The sequence below is a fragment of the Podarcis tiliguerta genome (assembly GCF_965153285.1).
Source record: "Podarcis tiliguerta genome assembly, chromosome: 7".
In the NCBI taxonomy this organism is placed as follows: Eukaryota; Metazoa; Chordata; class Lepidosauria; order Squamata; family Lacertidae; genus Podarcis; species Podarcis tiliguerta.
This window is the reverse complement of record NC_139540.1, coordinates 6,353,936-6,367,020: the sequence shown is the minus strand read 5'-3', so window position 1 is coordinate 6,367,020 and position 13,085 is coordinate 6,353,936. Positions and strand designations below refer to the sequence as shown.

The 13,085-nt window shown below is 45.7% G+C and overlaps 1 protein-coding gene across 4 annotated transcripts in view; it reads left to right on the top strand.

Annotated features, from left to right (window-relative positions):
* The window catches only part of DENND3 (DENN domain containing 3), a 52,153-nt gene that overhangs the window by 22,158 nt on the left and 16,910 nt on the right, over nucleotides 1–13,085 (top strand). For all 4 annotated transcript variants that reach the window (XR_014513737.1, XR_014513738.1, XM_083450412.1 and 1 more), the window contains exons 10-14: nucleotides 341–496; nucleotides 4,883–4,979; nucleotides 9,253–9,356; nucleotides 9,662–9,840; nucleotides 10,809–11,330. Coding sequence is in view for 2 of the 4 variants with exons in the window: in XM_083450412.1 (XP_083306538.1) it covers nucleotides 341–496; nucleotides 4,883–4,979; nucleotides 9,253–9,356; nucleotides 9,662–9,840; nucleotides 10,809–11,330 (1,058 nt within the window). In the remaining 2 variants the exon portion in view is untranslated. The remainder of the gene's footprint in view (nucleotides 1–340; nucleotides 497–4,882; nucleotides 4,980–9,252; nucleotides 9,357–9,661; nucleotides 9,841–10,808; nucleotides 11,331–13,085) is intronic.

Here is a 13,085-nt window from a genome sequence, read left to right as displayed (position 1 = left end):
AATCCCATTTTCTCTTGCGTACTGACACCTGACTGGTGAGCAAATTCCCCCACACATACTCCAAATTCTCTCTTAAGTCTGATTGCTTGTCGAGACAGGCATAGCTTAAGGCCCTTGGTTTCAAAGGATGCCTTGAAGCCATTCCACTCTGCTTCTCTCTTTCCTCCATCCCTGGGGTTACCATTGGGGCTGGGTGAGTTTTTGACTGTTGAGAAAATGCCTGTCCTGGCATCCCGCCACATCTCTCTTGGACGGGGAGTGGAATCCTCAGACTCCCCCCACCCAGGGTGGATTTGATTTAAATTTTAGGGCGTTAACGTGTTCTTTTCCCCCCCTGCAGGGTTGAAAATCTTCAGCTGCACTATGACTTGGAGCTATCCCACCGTGCTTCCTGCACAGACCTTGGTGAAGTTCAGCTGCGAAGGAGGATTTGGCAGCAGAGGCTGAATTCTGAAATTCAACAGATTACTCTGCAGTTAATAGTCAATATCTTTAGGTAGGTGCTGAAATAACCCTTGCACAGCGCATGATTCTGGAACTCAAAGCATTTGCACTTTCTCTCTCTCTGTCTGTCTCTGAGCATCTCCTGCTCCCTTCTGTACTAAAGCGAAGAGTCCCTCGATTCGGTGAAGGAATAAATGAGGCGTTGAATCTGAGGCTCAGTTATGTCAGTGTTTCTCCTGGGCATAGGGTTGGCTCAAAACGACCTTGACAGATTAGAGAACTGGGCCAAAACAAACAAGATGAATTTTAACAGGGAGAAATGTAAAGTATTGCACTTGGGCAAAAAAAATGAGAGGCACAAATACAAGATGGGTGACACCTGGCTTGAGAGCAGTACATGTGAAAAGGATCTAGGAGTCTTGGTTGACCACAAACTTAACATGAGCCAACAGTGTGACGCGGCAGCTAAAAAAGCCAATGCAATTCTGGGCTGCATCAATAGGAGTATAGCATCTAGATCAAGGGAAGTTATAGTGCCACTGTATTCTGCTCTGGTCAGACCTCACCTGGAGTACTGTGTCCAGTTCTGGGCACCACAGTTCAAGAAGGACACTGACAAACTAGAACGTGTACAGAGGAGGGCAACCAAAATGGTCAAAGGCCTGGAAACAATGCCTTATGAGGATCGGCTAAGGGAGCTGGGCATGTTTAGCCTGGAGAAGAGGAGGTTAAGGGGTGATATGATAGCCATGTTCAAATATATAAAAGGATGTCACATAGAGGAGGGAGAAAGGTTGTTTTCTGCTGCTCCAGAGAAGCGGACACGGAGCAATGGATACAAACTACAAGAAAGAAGATTCCACCTAAACATTAGGAAGAACTTCCTGACAGTAAGAGCTGTTCGACAGTGGAATTTGCTGCCAAGGAGTGTGGTGGAGTCTCCTTCTTTGGAGGTCTTTAAGCAGAGGCTTGACAACCATATGTCAGGAGTGCTCTGATGGTGTTTCCTGCTTGGCAGGGGGTTGGACTCGATGACCCTTGTGGTCTCTTCCAACTCTATGATTCTATGATTCTATGATTCTATGATTCTATGATTCTATGATTCTATGGCTCCAGCAGTTGTCTTTCCACAAGGGCCGACATTGATGCCGAAATCCAGCATCGCCTGAGCTCTGCGAGTGCGGCTTTCTCCCGATTGAAGTGCAGAGTGTTTGAGGACCGGGACATTCGCAGGTAAACCGAAATGCTTGTTTACAAAGCTATTGTACTAGCAAGCTTGCTCTATGCCTGTGAAACATGGACCACTTATAAACGCCAACTTCTGGAAAGATTCCATTTTGTCTCCGAAAAATCTTACACATCACTTGGAAAGACAGGCGAACTAAGGTCAGTGTACTGGAAGAAGCAAAGATCACCAGTGTCAAAGCGATGATTCTTCAACATCAACTTCGTTGGACTGGTCATGTTGTGCGGATGCCCGATGATTGTCTTCCAAAGCAACTACTCTATTCCCAACTTAAAAATGGAAAGCGTAATGCTGGCGGTCAACAAAAGAGGTTTAAAGACTGTCTCAAGGCAAATCTAAAAAATGTAGTCTAAACACCAACAATTGGGAAACACTTGTCTGCGAGCGCTCCAATTGGAGAACAGCCTTTACCAAAGGTGAACTTTGAAGACACTCGAACTCAGGATGCAAGGGAGAAACGTGCTAAGAGCAAGGCACATGTGGCAAACCCTCACCATGATCAAATCCGGCCTGGAAACCAATGTCCCCACTGTGGAAAGACGTGTGGATCCAGAATTGGCCTCCACAGTCACTTATGGACTCATTGTTAAAACCGTGTTTAGGGAAGACAGTCTTACTAGGCTACAAGTGATCGCCAAAGAAGAAAGAAGATGGGTGGCTGTTGTGAGAGCAAGATGCTGGACTAAATGGGCTTCCATTCTGATGCGCCAGGGCTCCTTTTAACTTCATAGAGGTAAAGGTAAAGGGACCCCTGACCATTAGGTCCAGTCGTGACCGACTCTGGGGTTGCGGCGCTCATCTCACCTTTTTGGCCAAGGGAGCCGGCATACAGCTTCCGGGTCATGTGGCCAGCATGACTAAGCCACTTCTGGCGAACCAGAGCAGCGCACGGAAATGCTGTTTACCTTCCCGCCGGAGTGGTACCTATTTATCTACTTGCACTTTGACTTGCTTTCGAACTGCTAGGTGGGCAGGAGCAGGGACTGAACAATGGGAGCTCACCCCGTCGCGGGGATTCGAACTGCCAACCTTCTGATCGGCAAGTCCTAGGCTCTGTGGTTTAACCCACAGCGCCACCCACGTCCCTTTTAACTTCATAGTGAATGCTACTTACCCTAATTTACGTTAGGTGTACTTTTAAGCTGCCCGGCTGCAAAGTGCATCGCATTACTCATCAGACTTGTGGCTGGTTGGAGGGGGGGGGGCACTGCAAACAATTCAGTGAGTAATGTTATGAAGCCCCCCAGGCTTCTAGGACTTAGTCTTGAGGACAGAATCATTGTTAAGAGAAAGGGATTTCATGCTTGTAGCAAAGGACCTTTTTATGCTGAGCTTTCAAGTGGGTTTTTGGCTGTTGCCAGTTGACTCTGTGTGAATTCATTGTAATGTGGCGACTGAGGGTGTAATTCAAATAAGTTTTACTTTGAATAGACCTATTGGATGGGCTTCAACTAAGTTGACGTGTGCATGGAACGAGGTCCATTCATGTAGCAGGACTTCCTCCCCCCCATCTGCTCTGGGGGGGGGGGGGTGTTAACTGTGCCTAAATAAGGTTAACGGTCCACCTGAATTTTGGCACTCATTTGACATTTGCCTTTGTACCCATGCAGCTGTGACATTTCCTGATGCCTTGCTAATCTTAACTGTGGTTAAAATAAATGAGAGCATCCTACAAGTTTGTGTTCTCTCTTCTCCTGCTCAGTTCCTCCTCATCCCTTTCCAGTGTTAACTATGGGGTTGCAAAGGTTGCTGACCATAGTTTGCTTCCAGTGAGAGCTAGAAATGCACTTGAGTTGTTTTTAATGGTCACTTCAGTACAGACATGATTCTGCTGAAAAATTAGTGGAGTTTTGGTGGAAGAAGATGAGGCGGTGTGGAAAGAATTAGAATTTGGAATCTGGGGGGGAAAACGCTAGGGGTGTCTTTTTCAAAACTGCAGTATTAATTCACTGCACAGAATTGGTACCCCTAGCACCATAGTCAGGCATACCAACACTCAGGAGCCAGTGTGGTGTAGTGGTTAAGAGCGGTAGTCTTGTAATCTGGGGAACCGGGTTCGCGTCTCCACTCCTCCACATGCAGCTGCTGGGTGACCTTGGGCCAGTCACACTTCTTTGAAGTCTCTCAGCCCCACTCACCCCACAGAGTGTTTGTTGTGGGGGAGGAAGGGAAAGGAGAATGTTAGCCGCTTTGAGACTCCTTAAAGGGCGTGAAAGGTGGGATATCAAATCCAAACTCTTCTTCTTCTTCTTCTTCTTCTTCTTCTTCTTCTTCTTCTTCTTCTTCTTCAGGGGAAATTATTGCTGCTTTCATAAATATTTGAGCCAATGCTTTCTATGAAGAGGCAAAGTGCTACAGTGCTAAAGCCAGTCAACATTCTGTCAATGGGCTTGAGATTTTTGTTTTGTCCTTTTCTTCCAACTTTCCCTTTGTTCTTCTTTTCCAGTAGTGTCTTTCCTTTCTTCTACTGCTTTATGCGCCAGACTCCAGGACCAAGAAAAATACAAATGCGAAGCGTTTGTTGCTTGCGAATCGGGATGTGTGTGTTTGCAATAATTAACAATAAGGTATTGCTTGCAGACCATCTTGCTGTAATAGCCACTGGGGCAGATGGCTTTAAAAAGGGGGTTAGACTGATTTGCAGAACATCAGTCTTTGGCTTCAGCTATTATACGCAAGAATGATCCTTCATGTGTATCAGTTTCCTAAACCTATTTGTGTGTGCATCTTCTGCCCCCTGAAATGCATTTCAAAATATGCTGAAGTGTGCTGTCCGATTGGGAGCTGTGTTCTGATCCACAAGCAAGTTAGGGAGTGTCAGGCCAGTTTGGTCCCCTGAGATAGCTCAGTCAGTCCAGCAGGAGACACTTAATCTCAGGTCTGTGGGTTCAAGCTCCAGGTTGTGGGGGTTGGGATCCCAGCTCTACACTTCTATGATTCTGTGAAAAGTGGCCCAGTAAAATACCTTCTCCACCCCTAACTCGTACACTTCCATGACACGTGCCTTTTTCCCCATGTCGTTTATATGTGGTGGGTGCTCTGTGCTGTATTAGATGTGTTGCTGAAGACTTGCAGGTTACAATAGAATTAAGGGGGGGGGGCGTGGATTTAATGATTCCACCTAAAGAACTGAGCACAATTAGTAAGGACCTTTATTCATGATTGATTTTGATAATTTTGTTTTACCAATAGGGAGGTGAAAGATCATCTGAATTATGAGCACAGAGTATTTAATAGTGAGGAATTTATGAAAACGAGAGCAGTGTGCGACCAGCAGTTTTACAAAAAGGTAAATCTTCAGAACTGATTTGTATCATTTTGTCACTCAATATTATAAGTAGAGTTTTAAAGAATTCGGGTATTTTGGATGTGGCCTGTAGCTTTCCTTCACAAGTGTTCTTTTATGGGAAGTACATGAATTCGATTATTTATTTTTTTAAGCCATTTAGCTTCTAGCTGTTTATTCATTCATCCATCTCGTTGTATGTCCTTTGGTCTTACCTGTGCAGAACGGTTGAAAGAAGGATTTTACCTTTTGGCATAGCATTATGTAATGGGAGAACCTTGACTAAAACCACTGGAAAGGCCAGTGAGTCCTTCTTCTGCCCTCTCCTTTGAGTGAAAGAGTCTGGACTATGACATCTGTTGGCACGGTCCAGGAAACTGCCATAAAATCATAGAATCATAGAGTTGGAATAGACCACAAGGGCCATCGAGTCCAACCCCCTGCCAAGCAGGAATCACCACCAGAGCACTCCTGACATATGGTTGTCAAGCCTCTGCTTAAAGACCTCCAAAGAAGGAGACTCCACCACACTCCTTGGCAGCAAATTCCACTGTCAAACAGCTCTTACTGTCAGGAAGTTCTTCCTAATGTTTAGGTGGAATCTTCTTTCTTGTAGTTTGGATCCATTGCTCCGTGTCCGCTTCTCTGGAGCAGCAGAAAACAACCTTTCTCCCTCCTCTATGTGATGTCCTTTTATATATTTGTACATGGCTATCATATCACCCCTTAACCTCCTCTTCTCCAGGCTAAACATGCCCAGCTCCCTTAGCCGTTCCTCATAAGGCATCGTTTCCAGGCCTTTGACCATTTTGGTTGCCCCCCTCTGGACACGTTCCAGTTTGTCAGTGTCCTTCTTGAACTGTGGTGCCCAGAACTGGACACAGTACTCCAGGTGAGGTCTGACCAGAGCAGAATACAGTGGCACTATTACTTCCCTTGATCTAGATGCTATACTCCTATTGATGCAGCCCAGAATTGCATTGGCTTTTTTAGCTGCCGCGTCACACTGTTGGCTCATGTCAAGTTTGTGGTCAACCAAGACTCCTAGATCCTTTTCACATGTACTGCTCTCAAGCCAGGTGTCACCCATCTTGTATTTGTGTATTTGAATACCTCAGTGGTAGCTGGTGGACCCTGGACCTGGTAGGGTGAATTTGTGGGGCCCAGAAGGATGAATTAGCCAGCATTAGTGGACTGTTAAAAGTTGCCACACACAACCTAGGGGCCTCCTCAGCCTTCCAGACCTATGGGAAAAGATCATTTCCTTCAGCCTGTATATTCACTTTTAGGCCTACTTCCCAGATTATGAAATAAAGTGGTGGGATATTACTTGGTCTAGGGTCTGGGAGACCACGCAGCCATGAAGTTCACTGCAAGATCTTGGGCCAAACACTGGGTTTGGCCCCAAATACCTACCCCACAGGGTTGTTTTGAGGAGAATGTGGGGAAACGAAAGACCATAAATATAAAACAAGAGTCTTTCTGCCCCTGATTCTAGGTTGGAATAACACCAGAACAAAAACTCAAGCGTAACTAAATCTATATCAGTTAAATCTCTTTTAACATGACTAAATCTGTACCAGTTATTTGTTTAAACGTGCCCTTCTAAGCTGTGAGATTGTCACACTTTGGTCTCAAGTGCCCGAGGACAAGTTGCGAAACTTACCCAATGCCAATAATTTTAACAAGGGTCCGAATTTGAGGGGCCTCCTTGGAGCTTGAGTGTCAGATCCAAATGCCCCCCCACCTCTTCCCCATCCCTCAACGCTATAGGTCCTGGTCATCCACTGAACATAAGCCACCAGCGTTGTTTTGGAAATGGATAACAAGAGTTTGCAGGGTGTCTCATCAACAAATTGTTGTTCGCGTGATGAAATTCTGGCGAGGCTGTCGGTGATGACTGCAACCCTTGAGAAACCAATATCCTATGTCGATAACATGCCACCTAGTGGATGAACGCAGCTAAAAAGGCACATAGAGAATAAAGAGAGAATTAGAAAAGAAGGAACGCCCACCCCCCTCCTTTCAGTTTTTCAGCCCTCGCATCGAAAAAGATTAACAGCTCTGTCTCTTTACGATCACGTGCCTTTTCCACAATTTTGGCCAGTGTACCAGCTTTGCCTCTTCTTGGGAAAGGCAAATCTGGCTGCTGTCACGTCCTGGTTGAACTTTTGCAATTTGCTCTATGTGACCGCAATAGCTCACAGGCGGCTTCTCCTGACATGAACCCACCCGGACCCTGTGATCATCAACTGAGGCCCTTCTTTGTGTGCCTCCTCTGTGAGAGGTCTGGAGGGTGGCAGCATGAGAACCAGGCCCTTTCTGCAGTGGCTTGTGGAATGCTCTCCCCAGGAAGGAGATTTGAAAGCTGCATATATATATATGGGATGTGGGTGGCGTTGTGGGTTAAACCACAGAGCCTAGGACTTGCCGATCATAAGGTCGGGGGTTCGAATCCCCACGATGGGGTGAGCTCCCATTGCTCAGTCCCTGCTCCTGCTAACCTAGAAGTTCAAAAGAACGTCAAAGTGCAAGTAGATCAATAGGTACCGCTCTGGCGGGAAGGTAAACGGCGTTTCTGTGCACTGCTCTGGTTTGCCAGAAGCGGCTTAGTCATGCTGGCCACATGACCCGGAAGCTGTACATCGGCTCCCTCGGCCAATAAAGCAAGATGAGTGCCGCAACCCCAGAGTCGTCCGCGACTGGACCTAATGGTCAGGGGTCCCTTTACCTATACACACACACATATATATACACACACATATACACACACACACATATATATATGTGTGTGTGTGTGTGTGTGTTTTCCCAGTGTGGTGTAGTGGTTAGGAGCGGTAGTCTCGTAATCTGGTGAACCGGGTTCGCATCTCCGCTCCTCCACATGCAGCTGCTGGGTGACCTTGGGCCAGTCACACTTCCTTGAAGTCTCTCAGCCCCACTCACCTCACAGAGTGTTTGTTGTGGGGGAGGAAGGGAAAGGAGAATGTTACCCGCTTTGAGACTCCTTAAAAGGGAGTGAAAGGCGGGGTATCAAATCCAAACTCTTCTTCTTCTTCTTCCCCCCCTTGAGACGGAGGGCCATATTGCTTTGTTTGGCACCCCATCCCTCAGCAACGTCCACACTTAGCGAGCTCTGGCTAAGTTTATCATTGAGCAGCATTATGTGGTTCACTGTGTGGTCCTGTTCCCTGAGTTTGAGCAAATGACTGCTCCCAGGGAGAAGATCCTGTTGTCTTTGTTTTTAAAAAGTAGCAGCAGCAACTTGGAGAAGCAATAAGTACGATTAAGAGCAAAAAGGGAAAGGAAAAAAAACACAGCAAAAAGAAAAACAAACGCAGCATTGGGAAGTTTCTTTTTTTAATTTGTTTTTATTTGTATTTGGACAAACTAATAACCATAAATAAATAAGAATAAAAATGTGCACCCCACCACCGATACCATTCCGTTATAGCTATCCAACCTCACAAAATTTCAACGCCTCTTGCGATGGTTTGACCCCTTTCCGTTTTAAGAGTACAAATTCTACACTCTCCATATCTCCTCAAAATCATTTCTCCTGCATATACCATAACGGCACGTTTTAATTTATCATTAATAATTATATTCCACATCTCTTTATACCATTCTTCCATTTTATATTCACCTTGCCCCTTCCACTTCCTAGCTATAATAATTTGCGCAGCTTGTCAATAAATTTGTGAGCGAGTCCTTCCACCCCATCGTAAATGTATAATAATTCTACCTCTGGTCTTTTGTTCAGAACATTGGGAAGTTTCTTAGATAAACTCTTCTCCCCTTCCCCTCACAAAAAAACTAAGCAGGTGAACTTCTGGTGTGAAGCACTAATCCAGGCTTTCTCAACCTCGGCCCTCCAGATGTTTTTGGCCTACAACTCCCATCATCCCTAGCTAGCAGGACCAGTGGTCAGGGATGATGGGAACTGTAGTTTCAAAACATCTGGAGGGTCGAGGTTGAGGAAGCCTGGTATAAAGCAATGGACTTAGCCCAGGCATCCCCAAACTTGGCCCTCCAGCTCGTTTTGGGACTACAACTCCCATGATCCCTAGCTAACAGGACTAGTGGTCAGGGATGATGGGAATTGTAGTCCAGAAGATCTAGAGGGCCAAGGTTGAGGAAGCCTGCCCTAATCATAAGTGTGCAGACATACAAGTCCAGCTTTAAGGGGACGCATTGGGGATGTTTCACGTCAGTGAATAGCTAGCCCTTCAAATATGTCAAGATACTAACGTCGCTTTCCTGTTACGCTTTGCAGGTGCTGGATACCTATATATTTCACTTTTTCCTTAAAGCTCGCCTTAACAGAAGGATGGATGCTTTTGCCCGCCTAGAGCTGAGCACCGAAGCTGAGAAAGACAGGTGAAGAAGCCTTCTCACTATTTATACAGTGGCTGCATAGCAAAATACCCTTTTCTACTCCGCTGAGCACATGGCTATTTTTCTTTTTTTTTTCCAGGAAGTTTTGCTACAGAAGCATGATTTAAAATGATCTTTGAAATCCCTTGTCCCACTTCATCAAATAATTATATGGGTTGGTAACTGTCTTTGGGTTTGTGAAACGCAGCCTGGGCTATTCCCTAGCCTGGGTTTTGTGATGGCCACAAGGGCAGAGAGTTTGTTGGATCCTGCAAGTAGGTTTGATATATGTATGTTGTTATCTGCAGGTTAACTTCGCTGCTCAGCCCGAGGAGGCCAACCATGGAAAATGTAATTTCGAGAAGGTTTAATCCTCAGTACATGATGAGCAGGCGAATGGGACTGAGCTTGCCTAATCTGCAAGAGATCGCGCCAAAGGATGGCCCGGCGAGGAATTCGTCTCTTCGGCGTTTAGACGTGAAGCAAGGTAAGAGGAGAACTTAACTGGGCTGCTGTAGCTGTTTCTCTTCTCATTCCACTGCAAATGAAAAAGATAAAATAAATGTCAAATACAGCAGCCCTCTCTTGAACTGCATTCTGAAGACCAATCCATGGCTGTTAGGGAAAGGTTGTCAGGTCTCAGAATCCAGTTTCGTCCGACTGCAAAGCGCTGTGCCGTTACTTCTGCCAGTCTCCTTGCGATCCTTTTCAGAAGAGTAAACATAAGCAAGCGTTCCTAGTAGGGGCGTTGAAACCAGCGTGGGACAGGCAAAACGATAGTCAATGGCCTATTGCAGGCATAGGCAAACTTGGCCCTCCAGATGTTTTGGGACTACAACTCCCATCATCCCTCGCTAACAGGACCAGCGGTCAGGGATGATGGGAATTGTAGTCTCAAAACATCTGGAGGACCGAGTTTGGCTATGCCTGGCCTATTGCTTCCTAATCTTACTTTCGTTATCTTAATCTTTCTTTCCGCAGGGCCTGTAAGACAGAGTCCGCCTGGCCTTTGGCTTGGAGCCAATCTGATTCCCTCCCTCCCTCTCTTTCTTTTTTCTTTTCCTTCTCCTGCGATGAGGCTACATTTTAATATTTTAATGTTCCATTATTTTAATGTTGTATTTTACTTTTGTTTTTAAGTTGTAATCATTCATCTTGTTTTTATTATTGCTTGTAAGCCGCCTTGGCTGGGGAGGGCGGGGTATAAATAAAAAATTATTATTATTATTATCATTAATCTTATTTTTATTATCTGCTTGTTGCCCATCTGACTGGGTTGCCCCAGCCACTTGAGGCAGCATTCAACAAATAGAAAAGCATAATAAAACATCAAACATTAAAAAAAAACACTTCCCCATATAGGGCTGCCTTCAGATGCCTTCTAAAAGTTGTATAATTGTTTTTATTTAGTTGCATTTGTTTTAGTAGTAAGCAATTGTTTGTTACCTTTTCTAGATACGAGATCAACCTCTAAGTCAGTGACGACTTTCAAGATCCCAGAAATCCACTTTCCTCTTCTGAGCCAGTGTGTCTTTTCTTACTACCTTGAATTTAATATTTATCTCAGCAGAGCTATAGATAGTTTGTCTCCCGATAACTCTGCGCTTCTGGCAAGGTATTTCTACCTCCGGGGACTTATTGGTTTGATGCAAGGAAAGCTTCTGAATGCGCTTTCGGACTTCCAGAACCTTTATAAGACAGACATACGGATATTTCCCACAGACCTTGTGAGGAAAGCGGTGGAAAACCTTCCTCCTTCCGAACGTTCCCAAGCAGATCAGAAGCCGGAGCTGAAGAGGCTGATCAGTCAAGTGATGGATAACCAAAGGGAAATAAGCAAAGTAGATGACCGTGTGAAAAAATTCCAGTTGCCGAAAACACACATGCAGCTGGATGACTTTGTGAAGTTCGTTCAAGAATCTGGGATTGTCAGAGACACAGACACGATTCATCGGCTGTTCGATGCACTGACAGTTGGTAAGGGGTAAAAAAATATGCTCGAAAGCAGTTGTTTTCGTCAGAATTTTTCATACCTACCTTTTTTTCCTTCCTTGAATATTGCTCTTACTGTTGACGTAAAACATGTTCATTCCCCGATACGTTTCTTGCTGCGAAGGAGATGCTGGCAAACCTAACCAAATCAGCAAGGTATTGTACCATAAACATGGGATGCGGGTGGCCCTGTGGTCTAAACCACTGAGCCTCTTGGGCTTCCTGATCGGATGGTCAGCGGTTCGAATCCCCACGACGGGGTGAGATCGCGTTGCTCTGTCCCAGCTCCTGCCAACCTAGCAGTTCGAAAGCACACCAGCGCAAGTAGATAAATAGGTACCGCTGCAGCAGGAAGGTAAACAGTGTTTCCGTGCGCTCTGGTTTCCATCACAGTGTTCCATTGTGCCAGAACAGTTTAGACATGCTGGCCACATGACCCGGAAAAGCTGTCTGTGGACGAACGCCGACTCCTTTGGTCTGAAGCGAGATGAATGCCACAACCCCAGAGTTGCCTTTGACTGGACTTAACCCTCCAGGGCTCCTTTACCTTTACCCTTATCTGCTCTAAACACAACACTCTGCACTGGACTAGAGCCTGAACTCAAATATCTTGCTTGATCATACAGATCCAGGGTGATATGCTGGTTTTAGGGTGTGCCAAGGCTCCACAAGCAGGGTGAAATTCTCCTCGTGATGTAGAAGCCCTTTGCCTACCAAGTGATTGCATGCATCCTGCAACCAATGGCCACTAAGCAAATACTGATCTGCAGCCACCTGTTCTTAGTTCTCCATTGCTAGCTTGTTGCATAGTGTCTGAGATGATTATTGCAGTGCAGACAACATTAGTAATAATCACTGATGACTGCTTGGATTCATATTCAGTTGTTACTTTGCTTCCATAGAATCATAAGAGTTGGAAGGGACCACAAGAGTCATCTAGTCTAACCCCCTGCAATGTAGGGATCTTTTGCCCCACGTGGGGCTCAAACCCACAACCCTGAGATTCCCATGCTCTACTGACTGAGCTATCTCTCCTTCTCTCCATAGTTCGGTGTTCTTATTATCCCTTCATGACTTTTACAGTCATACCTCATGTTACATCCGCTTCAGGTTGCGTGTTTTCGTCTTGCGTCCCGCAGCAACCCAGAAGTACCGGAATGGGTTACTTCTGGGTTTCGCCGCTCACGCATTCGCAGAAGCACTAAATTATGCTTCGCACATGCGCAGAAGCACCAAATCGCGCTGCGCAGACGTGGTGCTTCAAGTTGCAGGCTTTTTGCATTACAGGCGGCATCCGGAACGGCATCCGGAACGGATCCCATCCGTAACACAAGGTACCACTGTACAGTGGTACCTCGGGTTAAGTACTTAATTCATTCCAGAGGTCCGTACTTAACCTGAAACTGTTCTTAACCTGAAGCACCACTTTAGCTAATGGGGCCTCCCGCTGCTGCCGTGCCGCCGGAGCACAATTTCTGTTCTCATCCTGAAGCAAAGTTCTTAACCTGAAGCACAATTTCTGGGTTAGCAGAGTCTGTAACCTGAAGTGTATGTAACATGAAGCCTATGTAACCCGAGGAAACACTGTACTGTGTTTGCCCTAGTCCTGCATCCGTAGCTTAATAACGGTAGGAATGAAATGCGGCCAGTCTTGTTGCAGAGGAAAGTCTATGAGTGAAAAACATGGGATACTTTGGCTGATTCTGTTGCTTCTCTGCAGCGCTATCATCCAAAGTGAGA